The 20341-nt window shown below is 38.8% G+C and overlaps 1 protein-coding gene across 2 annotated transcripts in view; it reads right to left on the bottom strand.

The window, feature by feature from the left end:
* LOC123498075 overlaps positions 1–20341 on the bottom strand; it is a 73785-nt gene that overhangs the window by 19562 nt on the left and 33882 nt on the right. For both annotated transcript variants that reach the window (XM_045245175.1, XM_045245176.1), the window contains exon 6: positions 8912–9030. In XM_045245175.1, coding sequence (XP_045101110.1) covers positions 8921–9030 — 110 coding nt within the window. In that variant the 3' untranslated portion in view covers positions 8912–8920. The remainder of the gene's footprint in view (positions 1–8911; positions 9031–20341) is intronic.

Here is a 20341-nt window from a genome sequence, read left to right as displayed (position 1 = left end):
TAAAGCTAAGTGGAGTGAGTATCTAGAAAGTGAAAACATTCTGAGTGAAAGGCAGTTTGGTTTCAGAAAAGGAAGATCGTGTGTATCCAATCTATTAAGTTTTTATTCAAGAGTGACTGACATACTACAACATAAAAAGGGATGGGTGGATGCTATCTACCTGGACTTGAGAAAGGCCTTTGATAAAGTACCACACAATAGACTGATGTGGAAACTAAAGATGATTGGAGGAGTAAATGATAAACTAGCAAAATAAATGGAAAATTACTTAATGGGAAGAAGGAAGTCCGAGTGGAAGAAGGTAACCAGTGGAGTTCCACAAGGGTCAGTGCTGGGTCCCATCATGTTTTTGATTTATGCTAATGATATGCCAGTAGGAATTGACAGTTATATGAACATGTTTGCGGATGATACTAAAATTATGATGAGAGTAAAGAATGTGGAAGATTGTAACAAGTTACAGGAAGATCTTGATAAAATATATGAGTGGAGTAAGGAGTGGCAGATGGAATTTAATATAGACAAGACCCATGTTATGAAAATGGGAAGAAGTAGATACAGACCAAACAGGGATTACAGGCTGGGTGATGAGAAAATTAAAGACACCAATGAGGAGAAAGACTTAGGAGTAACTGCAAAACACTTTGTCACCGGAGAAACACATTAACAAGATTTTTGGAAAACATACAACATGCTTCAAAATATTGGCCTTGCATTCCACTACCTAGATGAAGGAATGATGAAGAAGATATTATGTACCTTAATAAGACCCCAGTTAGAATATGCAGCATGTGTCTGGTCACCGCATATGAAGAAAAATGTGAAGAAGGTAGAAAGGGTACAGAGGCTGGCAACAAGGATGGTACCAGGACTCAGGGAGTTAGACTATGAGGAAAGACTGAGGAAGCTGGGGCTGACCGCATTAGAAGAGAGAACAAGAGGAGACATGATAACTATGTATAAATTGGTGAACAAGATTGACATACTGGATAGAGAGTTGATAAAGGTAACCACAAGTAATCATCTCCGAGGACATGGAAAAAAGCTAATAAAGGACATCTGTCTAAATGATGTGAGAAAATACAGTTTCCCGCATCGTAGCATTGATAAGTGGAATAAACTGAGCAGTGATGTCGTTGGTGTGGTGTGTGTCAATCAGATGAAAGAGAGATATGACAGGAATGGACAAGGAGACAGGACACAGAGAGCTTAGCTCGGGCCCTGTAATACACAAATAGGTAAATACAAATAGGTAAATACACACACACACACACACACACTAAAAGCTATGGATCTACCAACCCTGGAACAGAGAAGAGAGAGAGAGGGGATCTGATACAAGTTTATAAATTGATTAACGGAATGGATCAAGTGGATAATGAGAAACTAATCCTGAGAGAAGAATATGACATTAGAAGCACAAGATTGCATAGTAAGAAACTGAGGAAGGGAAGATGTCTGAGAGATATTAAAAAATTTAGTTTCCTGCAAAGATGTATTGAGACTTGGAACAGTTTGAGTGAGGAAATGGTGTCAGCAAAGAGTGTACATAGTTTTAAAGAAAAATTGGATAAGTGTAGATATGGAGACAGGGCCACACGAACATAAAGCCCAGGCCCTGTAAAACTACAACTAGGTAAATGCAACTAGGTAAATACACACACACACACACACACACACACACACACACACACACACACACACACACACACACACACACACACACACACCGTGCTGAGAGGAGGCTGCCTGATGACAGGAAGAAAGGAAATACCTATGGTATTACAGGGCCCGGGTGACTCTTAGTTTTGTGTCCGTAAATGTCCTACTGTCTCTTAGTGTTGAAAGTGAGTGATATGGAGAGTGATCCCTGAGAGGGGAGTGTGGACGGTGATCGCTCTGGCCGTAATCAGCTGACAACAACAAAAATGGCGTCCAGGCAAACTAGAGACTTTGAAGGTTTTATTACTACGCCAAAAGGACTGCAGAAACTTGACTTGGATGCAAGAATCCAGGGGCTGGAGAGTAAGTTCCTAAGCATTTTGTTAATAGAAGAAAAACTGGATAGAGTTCTAGCCGAGAATGATTAATTTAAAAAAGAGATCTACTTGTTAACGCTAGCGAATAAAGAGCTGTTGAAGGAAAAAGTAGAGATGGAGAAAGAAAACCAACAACTAAGGAAACAATGCGAAGAAATGAAGGCTAAACTTATGGAAATGGAGATAAAAATATCCGAAGGGGACTTGAAGAAAGAGGAATGTCTTAATCTAATTGACACTAAGATGAAAGAAGTGAATCATGAACATCTGGAGGTGCAAAGGTGGTTTAGGGAGATAGTAAAAAAGCAGGAAGAGGAAAATAAAGGGATTACGCAGAGGGAAATGGTAAAGGCACTAAAGGAAAATGAGTATGTGGTGAGAGATATCGCAGAAAAAAAAAAAATGTGTGGTCATAATAGGATTGCGGGAGGAAACTATCAGGAACTGGCAGGACAGGAGGGATAAGGAAAATGACAAGATTAAATCTTTACTGAACAAGATCTCTGTGGAAGAAGAGGACCTATATGCTGAGATTGGGAGCTTTTGAGGAAGGCAAGAATAGACCATTAAAATTGAAATTAAAGTCTCAGGTGGCAGCGGAGGCCTTGGAAACTTCAGGACTCTGAGGAAACCAAAACAATTTACATAAGAAGAAATATGTCACAAGATGAGAGAATGAAGATGAAGGAGCTAGTATCTGAAGTGAAGGAGAGGAATGACGAAAGAACAGAGGAAGAAAAGATCAAGTTTTTTTGGAGGATGAGAAATGGGAGGCTAAAGAAGTGGTGGATAAAACAGATGGAATAGGCATTACATGGAAGAAGGAGACTAGGAATGGAATAAAAGTGACTTACACGAACATAGATGGATTTCTGTCTAAGAGGCTAGAATGTATGGATTACCTAAGAAATAACGAACCGGACATAATGTGTGTAGTGGAAACAAACCTAAGGCCGAAATAAAGCTAGACTGGTTTGTTGTAAAACACTACAAAGTATGGAGAAATGATAGAAAAAATAAAGGTGGTGGTGGTATAATGGTTCTTACTAAGGAAGATCTGATAGTGAAGGAGGTGAACTATAGTAAGAGAAATGAGGAAGTGATAAGTATACTTATAACAGATGGCAAGAGGGACATTAATATTATAACAGTATACATACCACCCAGAACCAGTGCTTGGGAATATGAACAGTACCAAATGGTGATGAGAAATACTCTAGACAGAATGAAGCAAGAACTCAACAGAAAGGATAGAGTGATGATAGTTAGAGACTTTAATTCCAAAGAAATAGTGTGGGAAGACTACGAAGTGGTGAAAGGTGGTGAGTGGGCAGAAGAACTGTTAAAGGTAGCAACAAATAACTTGATGGCACAGTGGGTGAGATCACCAACAAGATGCAGGGGACAGGATGTTGCAGCAAAGTTGGATTTGGTATTTACCAGGGGCATCTCTCTAAAAGAGGAAATTGAACATGAAAGTCCCTTGGGGAAAGGCGATCATGATGTCCTAAGCTTTGAGCTGGATACAGAATTAAGCACGAATGAGATTGTGTAACGCAGGGAGGAAAAATTAAATTATACTAGGGCAAATTATAACCATATAAGGGAGTTCTTTAATGTAATTGACTGGTCCGTGGTATACCAGGAAAGAGATATGCAATTGAAGTACGATAAATTTATGAATTTGTATAACTCTGCTGTGAAAAAGTTTGTGCCATATTACAGGAAGGGGACTTTAAATAATAAACAGTGGTTTAATAGAAATTGTGAAGAAGCAAAAAAGAACAAAGAAAAAGCATGGAAGAAACTTAAGAAAAGCAGTGATGTATTATCAAGGGAAGGCTACAAAACAGCAAGGAATAGATATGTTGAAGTAAGAAGAACAGCACAGAAGGAATATGAACAGAGAGTGGTGGAAAACTGTGATAGTGACCCAAAAATGTTAAAAAATTCATAAATGGAAAACTAAATATAAGGGAGGCAATAGAAAAGGTAAAAAACGGGGAAGAAGTATATGAAGATGCTGGAGAGATAGCTGAAATTTTGAACGACAACTTTTGCAAAGTGTTTACAAAGGAGGAGCATTTTATGGGGAGGAAGGCCTAAGGAAATAAAGCAAATGCAGGACATCATGGTTACTAAGGAAGACGTAAGGAAAATTATAAGCAATCTGGATATTAATAAATCAATGGGGCCTGATGGCATATCTGGGAGGTTGCTAAAAGAATGTAAGGATCAATTGTTGAACCCCGTATTGGATATTGTGGAAACCTCCATAAGAACAGGATTAGTCCCGAAAGAGTGGAAAAGAGCTGACATTGTGCCTATATATAAGAATGGTAGTAGAATGGAACTGCTAAATTATAGACCAGTATCGTTGACTAGTATATTGTGCATGGTATGTGAAGAAGTAATTAAAGCTAATTGGAGTGAGTATCTAGAAAGTGAAAACATTCTGAGTGAAAGGCAGTTTGGTTTCAGAAAAGGAAGATTGTGTGTATCCAATTTATTATGTTTTTATTCAAGAGTGACTGACATACTGCAACATAGAGAGGGATGGGTGGATGCTATCTACCTGGACTTGAGAAAGGCCTTTGATAAAGTACCACACAATAGACTGATGTGGAAACTAAAGATGACTGGAGAAGTAAATGATAAACTAGCAAAATGGATGGAAAATTACTTAATGGGAAGAGAAATGAGAACAGTGGTGAGAGGAAGGAAGTCCGAGTGGAAGAAGGTAACCAGTGGAGTTCCACAAGAGTCAGTGCTGGGTCCCATCATGTTTTTGATTTATGTTAATGATATGCCAGTAGGAATTGACAGTTATATGAACATGTTTGTGGATGATACTAAAAGTATGAGGAGAGTAAAGAATGAGGAAGATTGTAACAAGTTACAGGAAGATCTTGATAAAATATATGAGTGGAGTAAGGAGTGGCAGATGGAATTTAATATAGACAAGACCCATGTTATGAAAATGGGAAGAAGTAGGTACAGACCAAACAGGGATTACAGACTGGGTGATGAGAAAATTAAAGAGACCAATGAAGAGAAAGACTTAGGAGTAACCGTGCAAAACACTTTGTCACCGGAGAAACACATTAAAAAGATTTTTTGGAAAACATACAACATGCTTCAAAATATTGGCCTTGCATTCCACTACCTAGATGAAGGAATGATGAAGAAGATATTATGCACCTTAATAAGATCCCAGCTAGAATATGCAGCATGTGTCTGGTCACCGCATATGAAGAAAAATGTGAAGAAGGTAGAAAGGGTACAAAGGCTGGCAACAAGGATGGTACCAGGACTCAGGGAGTTAAACTTTGAGGAAAGACTGAGGAAGCTGGGACTGACCACATTAGAAGAGAGAAGAACAAGAGGAGACATGATAACTATGTATAAATTGGTGAACAAGATTGACATTCTGGATAGAGAGTTGATAAAGGTGACCACAAGTAATTATCTCCGAGGACATGGAAAAAAGCTAGTAAAGGACATGTCTAAATGACGTGAGAAAATACAGTTTCCCGCATCGTAGCATTGATAAGTGGAATAAACTGAGCAGTCATGTCGTTGATGCGGTGTGTGTCAATCAGATGAAAGAGAAATATGACAGGAATGGACAAGGAGACAGGACACAGAGAGCTTAGCTCGGGCCCTGTAATATACAAATAGGTAAACACACACACACACACACACACACTTGAAGGGATGACATATGAGGAGAGACTAAAGGCTATGGATCTACCAACCTTGGAACAAAGAAGGGAGAGAGGAGACCTGATACAAGTCTATAAATTGATCAACGGAATGGACCAAGTGGATAATGAGAAACTGATCCTGAGAGAAGAATATGACATCCAAAGCACAAGATCGCATAGTAAAAAGCTGAGAAAGGGAAGATGTCTGAGAGATATTAAAAAATATAGTTTCCCACAGAGATGTATTGAGACGTGGAACAGTGTGTGTCAATCAGATGAAAGAGAAATATGACAGGAATGGACAAGGAGACAGGACACAGAGAGCTTAGCTCGGGCCCTGTAATACACAAATAGGTAAACACACACACACACACACACACACTTGAAGGGATGACATATGAGGAGAGACTAAAGGCTATGGATCTACCAACCTTGGAACAAAGAAGGGAGAGAGGAGACCTGATACAAGTCTATAAATTGATCAACGGAATGGACCAAGTGGATAATGAGAAACTGATCCTGAGAGAAGAATATGACATCCAAAGCACAAGATCGCATAGTAAAAAGCTGAGAAAGGAAGATGTCTGAGAGATATTAAAAATATAGTTTCCGCAGAGATGTATTGAGACGTGGAACAGTTTATATGAAGAAGTAGTGTCTGCAACGAGTATGCACACTTTTAAAGTAAGATTGGATAAGTGTAGATATGGAGACGGGCCACACGAGCATAAAGCCCAGGCCCTGTAAAACTACAACTAGGTAAATACACACACACACACACACACACACACACACACACACACACACACACACACACACACACACACACACACACACACACACACACACACACACACACACACACACACACACACACACACACACACACACACACACACATACACACAGGGGAAGAACTAGCAAGTCCTACTATATACAACATCATAAAATGCTCAATAGAAAATGGAACAGTACTAGTAGAATGGAAAAGAGCTGAGGTGGTTCCCATATACAAAAGCAGAAGGAAGGCAGAACCTTTAAATTACAGACCGGTATCACTAACTAGTGTAATATGCAAGATGTGTGAAAGAATAATAAAGAAACAATGGATCGAGTTCCTTGAAGACAACAAATTAATATCTAATAGCCAAGTTGGTTTTAGAAAAAGACGGTCTTGTGTAACTAATTTATTGAGTTTCTATTCTAGAATAGTTGATAGAGTACAAGAGAGAGAGGGATGGGTTGACTGTATTTATTTGGATTTAAAAAAGGCATTTGACAAAGTGCCACATGCAAGATTACTATGGAAGTTAGAGGAGAAGGGTGGCTTAAAAGGAAGCACATTGAGATGGATAGAAAATTATTTGAGGGGGAGAGAAATAAGGACGGTAGTTAAAGATATGAAGTCCAAGTGGAAAGCAGTAGAAAGCAGAGTGCCGCAGGGGTCAGTATTGGCACCAATACTTTTCCTCATTTATATTAACGACATGCCAGAAGGAGTGAACAGCTACATAAATCTGTTTGCAGATGATACGAAACTGTGCAGTTATAAAACAAAAGGAGGATTGTGAAATACTGCAAGAAGACCTAAATAAGATCTGGGAATGGAGTAAAAAGTGGGAAATGGAATTCAACGTGAACAAAAGCCATGTCATGGAAATGGGAAAGAGTGAAAGACGACCTGTGGGAATCTATAAGATGGGAGATGGAGTAGAACTGGAGAAAGTTAAAAGGAAAAGGACTTAAGGAGTGACGATGGAAGAAAACAATCAACCAGTAAGCCATATTGATAGAATTTTTAGAGAAGCATATAATTTGCTAAGGAATATGGAATATGGAGTAGCATTTCACTACATGGACAAAGAAATGATGAAGAAATTGATAAGTACTATAATAAGACCCAGATTGGAATATGTAGGAGTAGTGTGGACCCCTCATAAAAAAAAAACACATAAGTATATTGGAGAGGCTACAAAAAATATCTACAAGAATGGTTCCAGAATTTGAAGGGATGACATATGAGGAGAGACTAAAGGCTATGGATCTACCAACCCTGGAACAAAGAAGGGAGAGAGGAGACCCGATACAAGTTTATAAATTGATCAACGGAATGGACCTAGTGGATAATGAGAAACTGATCCTGAGAAAAGAATATGATATCCGAAGCACAAGATCGTATAGGAAAAAGCTGAGAAAAGGAAGATGTCTGAGAGATATTAAAAAATATAGTTTCCCGCAGAAATGTATTGAGACGTGGAACAGTTTAAATGAAGAAGTAGTGTCTGCAACGAGTGTGCATACTTTAAAGTAAGATTGGATAAGTGTAGATATGGAGATGGGGCAACACGAGCATAAAGCCCAGGCCCTGTAAAACTACAACTAGGTAAATACAACTAGGTATACACACACACACACACACACACACACACACACACACACACACACACACACACACACACACTTTGTACATGCTTGATACTGGTGAAAAGTAATGATGCTTAGTTTTTTTGCTTGTTCTATGTGCAAATGTGCCCATATTTTCTCCTACATAGTAAATATTACATATAATAATGGGATAAGCAAGGAACATTCCACAAGCAGATGAAAACAAATTCCAAACCATGCTATTTTACAAAGTGGTGTTTTTGTGGCAATCAGATGATAATGCATATGCTTCCACAAATGTACATATGAACTGACAAGCTGATGCTAATCCAAATTTACTAAAAATGAAAAGGAAAGGAAATAAGAATGGTGACTGTAAGCTTGTACTACTTCAGATATAAACAAGACAATTGAGGAACTTGAATCACAGGTCTCCTAGATCTTTGTTTCTATCCTGAAGTGTGGTCCTTAATTAGATTGAAGTGAGGTAACCTTGATCTTTGCTTCTGTGTTATCTATAATTCAACTAGAGTGAGGCACATGTTAGTCTTACTATAAATTGTTAATAACCTGGAGTGAGGTGATTTGTCAGTGCCTCACTATAAACTGTTAACAACATAAGTCATTGTACACATCAAAGATGTATATTTGAAAGATTTTAATAAATTGGTTGTGTGCGTGAATTTCAAACTATATTTTGCTAACCTTCAGTATAAACAGAAGGGATTACAACAGAGTTTGTGAGGCTGTGAAGCAATATGCAAGTAGATCAGAACATACCCAATGGTACTAGAGATTCAAGAAGGCCTCTGCAAAACTTGTGACATCCTCTACAGTTTGTAACTTCTTCCGTTTACTCAGGTAAGGGTAGACATCTGCTGTGCTGTACCTTGTGACAACTGAAAAAGTGGAGAAATATTAGAAGTATTTCATAATCATCTGATAACAACTATCTGGCCAATAGTTTTATGCTTTTGCAATTGTTTCCACATCTGGGGACAGAATCAATATAAATAACACAAAACACTGATAAAGAGATGATCTACAAAAAGTACTACTATTTCTGTTTGGAGTCATGCCAAGTCTGTTCTCCAGCTATCTAAAATCTTTATCAACTGAAAATGTCAAAATCTTTCACGATTTAACTCCCTCATCACTTCAGGTATCTTTCCAAAAACATCTCCAATAACTTTACTTCATCTTTCCTTCCTGTATTTCAATCTCCAAAGCTGAACTTTTTGCTCAACCCTTTGCAAAGAACACAACCTGGTATGATTCAAGGCATATTCTTCTGCTATCTTTTGACTATTTCATGCTACCAATTAAAATCTTTTGTATCTTTAAAGATGTCTTCAATGCCCTCACTGGCCATAACCCTTGGAAGGCTTATGGCTTATGGTACCCCTTACCCCTTATAGTAAAAATTTTCCACTCTCTATCAACATCTACCTTTCCTTCTTGCTGGAAGTTTGCCTACATTCAACTTCTCAAAAAGGATGACTTATAATCTCTCAAACTACCATCATATTTCTTTAATTTCCAGCATCTCTAATTTTTTAATCTATCCTCAACAGCAAGATTCTTAAACATCTACCTTTTCACAACCTTCTATCTGATCATCAGTTTGGCTTTTGTCAAGGCTGCTCTTCTGATGACCTTCTGGCTTTCCTTACGGAGTCTTTTAAGAACTTTGATGAAACTTTCACCATTGCCATAGCCATAACAAAAACAGTACTTGATAGAGTCTGGCACAAAGGTGTGATTTCCAAACTACCTTCCTACAGCTTGTATCCTTCCTTCTGTAACATGATTTCAAGTTTCCTTTCTGACTGTTCTATTGCTGCTGTGGTAGATGGTCATTGTTCTTCTTGGAAGTCCAATAATAGTGGTGTTCCTCAGGGCTCTGTCCTGTCACCCAATCTCTTCTTATTGTTCATGAATGATCTAAGCCAAACATCTTGTCCCATCCTCTCCTGCACTGATGATACCATCTTACACTTTTCCATATCTTTTCATAGCTGTACAACCCTTTAGGAATTACACAGTTCATGTAGGGAAGCCACATAAAGCCTGAGTTCTGATCTCTAAAATTTTTGAATGGGTTTGGGCAAACTAAGTATTCTTCATCATATTTAAAAATGCAATTCCTCCACCTGTTAATTGCATACAACCTTCCAGATAAAGAAACAAGATATAAAGAAGTAATGAAGAATTTTGATAATGAAAGAGGAAGGGGGAAGGACATAAACACACACACACACACATGCCACCGCCGAGAGAGCATTAGAAAGTAAGTTTCTAAACATGAGTTCCATAGAAAAAAAAACTGGATAGAGTCATAGCGGAGAATGATACCTTCAAAAAAGAAATCTATTTGTTAATGAGAGAAAACAAAGAGCTATTGAGGGAAAAAGTGGAAATGGAGAAAGAAAACCAACAACTAAGGAAACAGTGTGACGAGATGAAGGCTAAACTCCTAGAAATGGAGAAGAAAATATCTGAAGGGGACCCGGAGAAGAAGGAATGCCTTAACCTAATTGATGCCAGGATGAAAGAAGTGAAACAAGAACACCAGGAAGTATAAAAGTCCTTTACGGAGATAGTGAAAAAGCAGGAAGAAGAAAATAAAGTGATTACACAGAGTGAAATGGTAAAGGCATTAAAGAAAAATGAGTATGTAGTGAGAGATATTGCTGAAAAGAAAAAATGTGTGATCATAACAGGACTGAAGTAGGAAACTAACAGGAACTGGCAAGATAGGAGAGATGAGGAAAATGACAGGATTAAGTCTTTACTGAATAAGATCTCACAAGAGGAAGAGTGCCTATATGCTGAGGTAGAAGAAAGTGTTAGACTAGGAGCTTTTGAGGAAGGCAAAAGTAGACCATTGAAATTGAAATTAAAGTCTCAGGTGGCAGCTGAGGACTTGCTGAGGAGGGCTTGGAAACTTAAGGACTCTGAGGAAACCAAAACAATTTACATAAGAAGAAATATGTCACAGGACGAACGGATGAAAATGAAAGAGCTTGTAACTGAGGTGAGAGAGAGGAATGAAGAAAGAACCGAGGAGGAAAAGACAAAGTTTTTTTGGAGGATGAGAAATGGAAGGCTGAAGAAGTGGCGGATAAAACAGACGGAATAGACATTACACTGACAGAAACATGGAAGAAAGAGACTAGGAATGGAATTCAAGTGACTTACACGAATATAGATGGATTTCTGTCTAAGAGGCTGGAATGTATGGATTACCTAAGAAACAATGAATCGGACATAATGTGTGTGGTGGAAACAAAGTTACGGCCCGAAATAAAGCTAGATTGGTTTGATGTAAAACACTACAAAGTATGGAGAAATGATAGAAAAAATAAAGGAGGTGGTGGTATAATGATTCTTACTAAGGAATATCTGATAGTGAAGGAGGTGAACTATAATAAGGGAAATGAGGAAGTGATAAGTATGCTTATAACAGATGGTAAGAGAGACATTTGATATTGTGGAAACCTCCATACGAACAGAAATAGTCCAAAAAGAGTGGAAAAGAGCTGACATTGTGCCTATATATAAGAATGGTAGTAGAATGGAACCGTTAAATTACAGACCAGTATCGTTGACTAGTATATTGTGCAAGGTATGTGAAGAAGTAATTAAAGCTAAGTGGAGTCAGTATCTAAAAAGTGAAAACATTCTGAGTGAAAGGCAGTTTAGTTTCAGAAAAGTGACTGACATACTACACCATAGAGAGGGATGGGTGGATGCTATCTACCTGGACTTGAGAAAGGCCTTTGATAAAATACCACACAATAGACTGATGTGGAAACTAAAGAAGATTGGAGGAGTAAATGATAAACTAGCAAAATGGATGGAAAATTACTTAGTGGGAAGAGAAATGAGAACAGTGGTGAGAGGAAGGAAGTCCGAGTGGAAGAAGGTAACCAGTGGAGTTCCACAAGGGTCAGTGCTTGGTCCCATCATGTTTTTGATTTATGTTAATGATATGCCAGTAGGAATTGACAGTTACATGAACATGTTTGTGGACGATACTAAAATTATGAGGAGAGTAAGGAATGTGGAAGATTGTAACAAGTTATAGGAAGATCTTGATAAAATATATGAGTGGAGTAAGGAGTGGCAGATGGAATTTAATATAGACAAGACCCATGTTATGAAATTGGGAAGTAGATACAGACCAAACTGGGATTGCAGGCTGGGTGATGAGAAAATTAAAGAGACCAATGAGGAGAAAGACTTAGGAGTAACCGTGCAAAACACTTTGTCACCGGAGAAACACAAGATTTTTTTGAAAACATATAACATGCTTCAAAATATTGGCCTTGCGTTCCACTACCTAGATGAAGGAATGATGAAGAAGATATTATGTACCTTAATAAGACCCCAGTTAGAATATGCAGCTTGTGTCTGGTCACCGCATATGAAGAAAAATGTGAAGAAGGTAGAAAGGGTACAGAGGCTGGCAACAAGGATGGTACCAGGACTCAGGGAGTTAGACTATGAGGAAAGACTGAGGAAGCTAGGGCTGACCACATTAGAAGAGAAGAACAAGAGAAGACATGATAACTATGTATAAATTGGTGAACAAGATTGACATTCTGGACAGAGAGATGATAAAGGTGACCACAAGTAATCATCTCCGAGGACATGGAAAAAAGCTAATAAAAGACATCTGTCTAAATGACGTGAGAAAATACAGTTTCCCGCATCGTAGCATTGATAAGTGGAATAAACTGAGCAGTGATGTCGTTGATGCGGTGTGTGTCAATCAGATGAAAGAGAGATATGACAGGAATGGACAAGGAGACAGGACACAGAGAGCTTAGCTCGGGCCCTGTAATACACAAATAGGTAAATACAAATAGGTAAACACACACACACACACACACACACACACACACACACACACACACACACACACACACACACACACACACACACACACACAGACACACACACACACAATGGGACTGCCAACCTTACAAGACAAAAGAGAGAGAAACAAGATATAAAGAAGTAGTTATGAAGGATTTTTATCATGAAAGAGGAAGGGGGAAGGGGACACACACACACACACACACACACACACACACACACACACACACACACACACACACACACACACACACACACACACAAACACACACACACACACACACACACAAAATATAACATATAAGCCTAAGAGAATTAAGGAAGAATTGAAAACGGTAAGAGATCTGTTCAAAAATCTAAATGATGATGAAAAAAAAGACCTACAAGAAGAAGTGGAAGAGATCCATAGACTGGGTCCGTATAAGGAGGGAGTGAGCAGACCGATTAAAGTAGTACTGAAGTCACAACAATATGCGGAGGATGTCCTATATAGAACATCAAAGTTAAGAGAGATAGAAGGTTGTAAAGAGGTGTTTGTGAGAAAGAATAGAAATGAGGAATAGAGGAGAAGATATAAGGAATTGGTGGAAGAGGCGAGAAGGAAAAATGATGAGCGGTCTGAGGAGGAAAGAGAAAAGTTTTTTTGGAGAGTTATAGGAGAGAGAGTCAGAAAGTGGTATGTGGAAAGAAGGAATACGGAGGAACCCCTAGACTCGCAGTGGTTCCCAACCAGGGGTCCATGGACCCCAAGGGGTCCATGGAAGAATTTCAAGGGGTCCATAGAGATTATACTTATTTTTAAATTTATTATACTGTCAAGTAAGAAGAGAAAGTTCTCGGAAGATTATCTTCAGTGGGGGTTTACTACGATTCAAAAAAATAATGTAGATCTCCCACAGTGTGTCATTTGTTTTCGTGTCCTGGGAAATGATTCACTGAAGCCTTCAAAATTACAACTTCACCTGACCAAATGCCACCCTGAGTATGCTGGGAAGGAAAAGGATTTTTTCAAGAGGAAAGCTGATGAACTGAAGAGGCAAAAACTTGATGCGACTGGTAGCTTCCAAGAGAAGAGAGGGAACATCGTGGAAGCATCATACAGAGTGGCTTATTTAGTAGCACGGAAGAAAAGCACACACAATTGCTGAAGAATTGATCCTACCTTGTACAAAAGAAATGGTTAGACTGATTCTTGGAGCAGAAGCAGCACAGAAACTAAGTGATGTATCTCTTTGAATAATACTATCCAGCGAAGAATCAGGGACATGTCAGGTGATGTGAAAGATCAGATTATTGAAGAGATAAAAGCATCCCCCATTTTTGCTATACAGGTCGATGAATCCACTGATGTAGCAATGGCGTGCCAGCTGTTGGTATACTGCCGATACCTGTTCAAAGGCATAATAAAGGAGGAATTTCTTTGCTGTCAAAATCTTGAAACATCAAGACGGCCACTGATGTGATGAATGCTGTGTCATCGTTTTTTGACAAGCATGGTTTGAGTTGGAATAATCTTGTTGGAATCACAACTGATGGAGCTCCAGCCATGCTTGGGTCGAGGTCGGGTTTCAAGCAAAAGTAAAATCAAAGCACCAAATGCAGTTGGTGTGCACTGCTTCATTCATGGGAGGCTCTGGCTTCTAAATCGCTTCCTTCTGGGCTTCTCACAATTTTCACTGGTATTGTCAAGGTCGTGAACTATGTGAAAACTCTGCCCTAAACACGAGACTGTTCCAGCAACTGTGTCATGACATGGAATCGAGCATAGTTCCTTGCTCTTTTATACATCCGCCAGGTGGTTGTCTGCAGGAGATTTTGTCCCGCTTCTTCTCTCTTCGCCAGGAAGTTGAAATGTTTCTTAATGTACAGAAAAATGTGACCTGTTGGAGATATTGAAATCAGAACACTTTGAGCTCCGCCTTGCTTATCTTGTGGACATATTTGAAATCTTCAACCAGCTGAACTTGAGACTCAAGGAAAGGATTCAAACTTGCTCAGCCACTGTGACTCAATACATGCATTTTGGCCAAATTGGAGCTGTATAAGAAGAGAGTGAGTGTAGGAAAATTTATGATGTTTCCATCATTGAATGAAGTTCTTGCTGATGGTCAGCTTTCAAGTACCTTGTCCAAGGAAATCATGGACCACTTGTCTCAGCTAGATGATGAATTTGGACTTTCTGACTTGAGCCCTCAGCATGCAGGATTAGCAAAAATCCTTTCTTATGTCAGGTTGATGATGTGTTAGAAGAGACAAGAAGAGTTCATTGAGCTTCTCCATGATTCAACAGCCAAGAATGTGTTCCAGTCAAACTCCTTGTCTAGCTTCTGGTGTTCAATGATGGAATCATATCCAAAAATAAGTGATCTGGCAGTTCGAGTTCTTTTGCCTTTGCTTCAACCTACCTGCGAAAGTGGGTTTTCTTCATTACTTGCAATAAAAACAAAATCAAGGAACAAGCTGTCTGTGGAAGATGACTTGAGGTGTGCACTGGCTGCCACTGAGCCAAGGATTCATGAGCTGGTTGCTCAAAAACAAACAAGTCCCATTGAGAAATATAAAGTGACATACTTTTTCGCAACCAATGAAAAGTTTCATTCACTGCTGTTTTGTGATTTTTGTTGTATTCATACAGTTTTGTGATTCTTTTATTCATACATGTGCTTGAAGCTCAAAAAGGGCAAATATTATAAAGATAGTTTTGCACACAATACCTACAACTATAACAACATTAACATAACATTTTTCCTATGTGTTTTACTTAAATCAAAAAGTGCTGAAGGAATGTTTTCTGATTTCATATAAATAGGACATCTTAATCAGCATAACAATGGAAGGCATTTTACATTAATATATTCATTTCTTGCAGAAAAAAATTAATTTTCTTGGAACCTATTTCGTTGTAGGGGGTCCACAGGTGAAACAATGACTGGAAAAAGAAGGACAAATAAGGTTGGGAACCGCTGCCCTAGAGGAGCAGTGGGTGGACCGTAATGTATACTAATATAGATGGGATACTGTCAAGTAGATTGGAATTGCAAGACTATATGATAGTGGAGAAGCCTGATATAGTGTGTTTGACTGAGACAAAATTGCATGAAAAACAAAGATAAATTTGGATAATAAATATAATATATGGAGAAAGGATAGAGAGTAAAGGTGGAGGAGGAGTTATGATTATGACGAAGAAATAAATAAATGTGGATAAGGTTTGGTATGGGAAGAACAATGCAGAAGTGATAAGCATAAGGATAAAAAGTGATGGAAAAGAATTAATAATCATGGTGACCTATGTACCTCCTAAAACAAATTCTTGGACATTAAGGAATACGACAATATGATCAAGGATACTTTACAGAGTTTGGAAAGTGTATTATCTGGAAAAGAAAGGTGATACTAGTAGGAGATTTTAATTGTAAGGAGGTGGATTGGGAAAATCTAGTAAGTGGTGTTGGAGAGGAAGCATGGGAGAGAGATTTCTTAATCTAATGATGGAAAATATGATGGAACAGAGGGTGAAGGAAAATACTAGATATAGAGGAGATGATGAACCGGCTAGACTGGATTTGGTGTTAACAAGAGAAGTGTACCTATGTGGAGATATACAATACAAGTGTCCTTTGGGAAAGAGTGATCATGTGGTTATGGAAATGCAGATAGCAACAACACAGCGAAGGAAGGACGAGACATACAGGAGTGGTAGATTGAATTATAGAAAGATGGACACAGAAAGTTTGAAAAATTATTTCAGAAAATTAGATTGGGAGGAGATGTTACAAATCAGAGAAGTGCAAAAGAAATATGAGATTTTTATGAAATATTATAAAGGAGTTATGAAATTTGTACCAAAGTATAAACCGAGAGAGGAAGGAAGAAAGGATTGGTTTAATGCAACTTGTGTTAAGGCTAAGGAAAAGAGATGTGGCTTGGAAAAGATGGAAAAGAGCAGGAATATACTAAATAAGGAGAATTATAGAGTGGAGAAATGAGTATGTGAGGGTAAGGAGGAGGAAGAAAGAAAATTTGAAAAGATATTGTAGACAAGAGTAAGGAACATCCAAAATTGTTTTACAGGTTCATAAATGGTAAACTTAAAAGAGAGAGTCCATTGAAAGATTAAAAGGAGAGCAAGGGATAGTAGATGACCCTAAGAATATAGCGGAATTGCTAAATAATAGGTTTCAGCAAGTATTTACTGAAGAAACAATGTTTGTAAAGCCACAGAATGTACAAGGAAATGTGCACATGGATGACATTAAGATACCTAAAAGGAGTTATATAAAATGTTGGAGGAACTTAAAGATGATAAAGCGATGGGACCAGATGAAGTTTCAGGAAAATTATTGAAGGAGTGTAGAGAAGAATTGATTGATCCATTATATGATATTATAAGGTGTTCATTAGAAACAGGGAAGTACCAGTAGAGTGGAAGAGAGCTGAAGTGGTGCCCATTTATAAGGGAGGCAGTAAGGAAGAGCCTCTTAACTATAGACCTGTGTCTCTAACAAGTGTGGTCGGTAAGATTTGTGAGAGGGTGATAAAGAAATATTGGATACGGTTCCTGGAGGATCATAAGTTATTATCGGATCATCAATTTGGCTTCAGGAAAGGGAGGTCATGTGTAACAAATCTACTGAGCTTTTATTCAAGAGTGGTTGACAAAATACAGAGAGAGAGGGATGGATGGACTGTGTATATTTGGATTTAAAGAAAGCTTTTGACAAGGTACCTCACAGAGACTGTTATGGAAAGTAGAGATTTATGGAGGACTGAAAGGAAAAGTGTTAAAGTGGATGGAAAACTACTTGAGATGGAGGGAGATGAGAACGGTAATAAGGGATGCAAAGTCGGACTGGTTGGTGGTGGAGAGTGGAGTCCCACAAGGCTCAGTGCTGGCACCAATACTTTTCCTGGTATATATTAATGACATGCCAGAGGGAGTAAACAGTTATATTAATTTGTTTATGGATGATGCGAAGTTGTGTAGGTGTGTGAAGAGTGAAGAAGATTGTGAAATTTTACAGGCAGACCTGGATAAGATTTGGGAGTGGAGCAAGAGGTGGCAAATGGAATTTAATCTGAGCAAAAGTCATGTGATGGAGATGGGAAGAGTGGAAGATGGCCAAGAGGGTCATATAAGATGGGTGAAGAAGTAGTGTTGAAAAAGGTGGAAAAGGAAAAGGATTTGGGAGTGATAATACAAGACCATGGGCAGTTTGAGGCTCATATTGATAAGATGTTTGGAGAAACATATAATTTGATAAAAAAATATTGGATTAGCCTTCCATTATATGGATAAAGATATGATGAAGAAATTAATTAGTATGGTAATTAGACCAAGATTGGAATATGCTGGAGTGGTTTGGTCCCCTTATAAAAAGAAGCATATAAGGAAGTTGGAGAGATTGCAGAGAATGGCAACAAGAATGGTTCCGGAATTGGCAGAAATGACCTATGAGGAGAGATTAAAAGAAATTAATTTGCCTACCTTGGAACAAAGAAGAGAAAGAGGAGATTTAATACAGGTTTATAAACTGTTGAATGGACTGGATGAAGTGGATAATGAGCAAATGATGTTGAGAGAGGAAAACTTAAATAGAACTACAAGATCGCATAGTAAAAAGATAGCCAAGGGAATATGCTTAAAGGATGTGAAAAAATATAGTTTCCCACAAAGATGTGTGGAGGTGTAGAATGGTTTGAGTGAGGAGGTGGTGTCAGCAAGGAGTGTGCATAGTTTTAAAGGAAAGTTGGATGTGTGTAGATATGGAGACGGGGCCACACGAGTATGATACCCAGGCCCTGTAAAATTACAACTAGGTGAATACAACTAGGTGAATACACACACATGAAACTGTGCAGAGTTATAAAGCAAAAAGAGGATTGTGAAATACTGCAGGAAGACCTAAATAAGATCTGGAAATGGAGTAAGAAGTGGGAAATGGAATTGAATGTGGACAAAAGCCATGTCATGGAAATGGGACAGAGTGAAAGACAACCCAGGGGAATCTATAAGATGGGAGATGGAGTAAAACCGAAAAAAGTAAAAAAAGAGAAGGACCTAGGGGTGACAATGGAAGAAAACAATCAACCGGTAAGCCATATAGATAAAATTTTCAGAGACATATAATTTGCTAAGGAATATTGGATTGGCATTTCACTACATGGACAAAGAAATAATGAAGAAATTGATAAGTACTATAATAAGACCCAGATTGGAATATGCAGGAGTTGTGTGGACTCCGCACAAAAAGAAACACATAAGGAAGTTGGAGAGACTACAAAAGATGGCTACAAGAATGGTTCCAGAATTTGAAGGGATGACATATGAGGAGAGACTAAAGGCTATGGATCTACCAACTCTGGAACAGAGAAGGGAGAGAGGGGATCTGATACAAGTTTATAAATTGATGAATGGAATGGATCAAGTGGATAATGAGAAACTGATCCTGAGAGAGGATTATGACATTCGAAGCACAAGATTGCATAGTAAAAAATTGAGGAAGGGAAGATATCTGAGAGATGTTAAAAAATATAGTTTCATGCAAGATGTGTTGAAACATGGAACAGTTTGAGTGAAGAAGTGGTGTCAGCAACGAGTGTGCATAGTTTTAAAGAAAAATTGGACCAGTGTAGATATGGAGATGGGGCCACACGAGCGTAAAGCCCAGGCCCTGTAAGACTACAACTAGGTAAATACACACACACACACACACACACACACACACACACACACACACACTCCGCGCTCCGTGGAGAACGGACATGCCTCCTGCGCATGAACGGCATCTAAATAACACTCCACACGCTAAGCAATGTGCTTGAGTGAGAATAGTTATTGCTATTAAGGGGCGACCAGAGCGAGTGAACGAGTGTACAGAGTGAACGTAGCCTGGTGGCGTGTACATGGGAGTGATCGGAGGTGGGAGAACCTCCACACTCCAAACGACAGAGCGGGAACCCACAAAGGCCAGCCATAGCAGCCGCCAACGCATCCAACCACACACGTAGCTACCAGGCCTGGCCCCCAGTCACCACACACCCACATGTTCCCAGGAAAAGTAAGGAAAAATGGATAGACCGGTAAGGAATAAATTACCAAATTCAAAATATGTTGATGAGGCCCAGGGAGCAAAGCCGAAAGTGGCCAGTCAAAGCATGAGTCCAGCTTCAACAGGGGCAACATTGCAAGGTAGATTAGTGATGTTGGAGAAGAGATTTGAGGAGTTAGTGAAGGAATTAAAAGTTCAGAGGAGTGAGGAGGAGCAGGATAGAGAATTCCACAAGGCTTTGAAGGAAAGAGTTAAGAGACTGGAGGAAAATGAA

Source organism: Portunus trituberculatus, chromosome 47 (genome assembly GCF_017591435.1).
Source record: "Portunus trituberculatus isolate SZX2019 chromosome 47, ASM1759143v1, whole genome shotgun sequence".
In the NCBI taxonomy this organism is placed as follows: domain Eukaryota; kingdom Metazoa; phylum Arthropoda; class Malacostraca; order Decapoda; family Portunidae; genus Portunus; species Portunus trituberculatus.
Note: the sequence above shows the minus strand (reverse complement) of the source record. Positions and strands in the feature narration are given on the sequence as shown.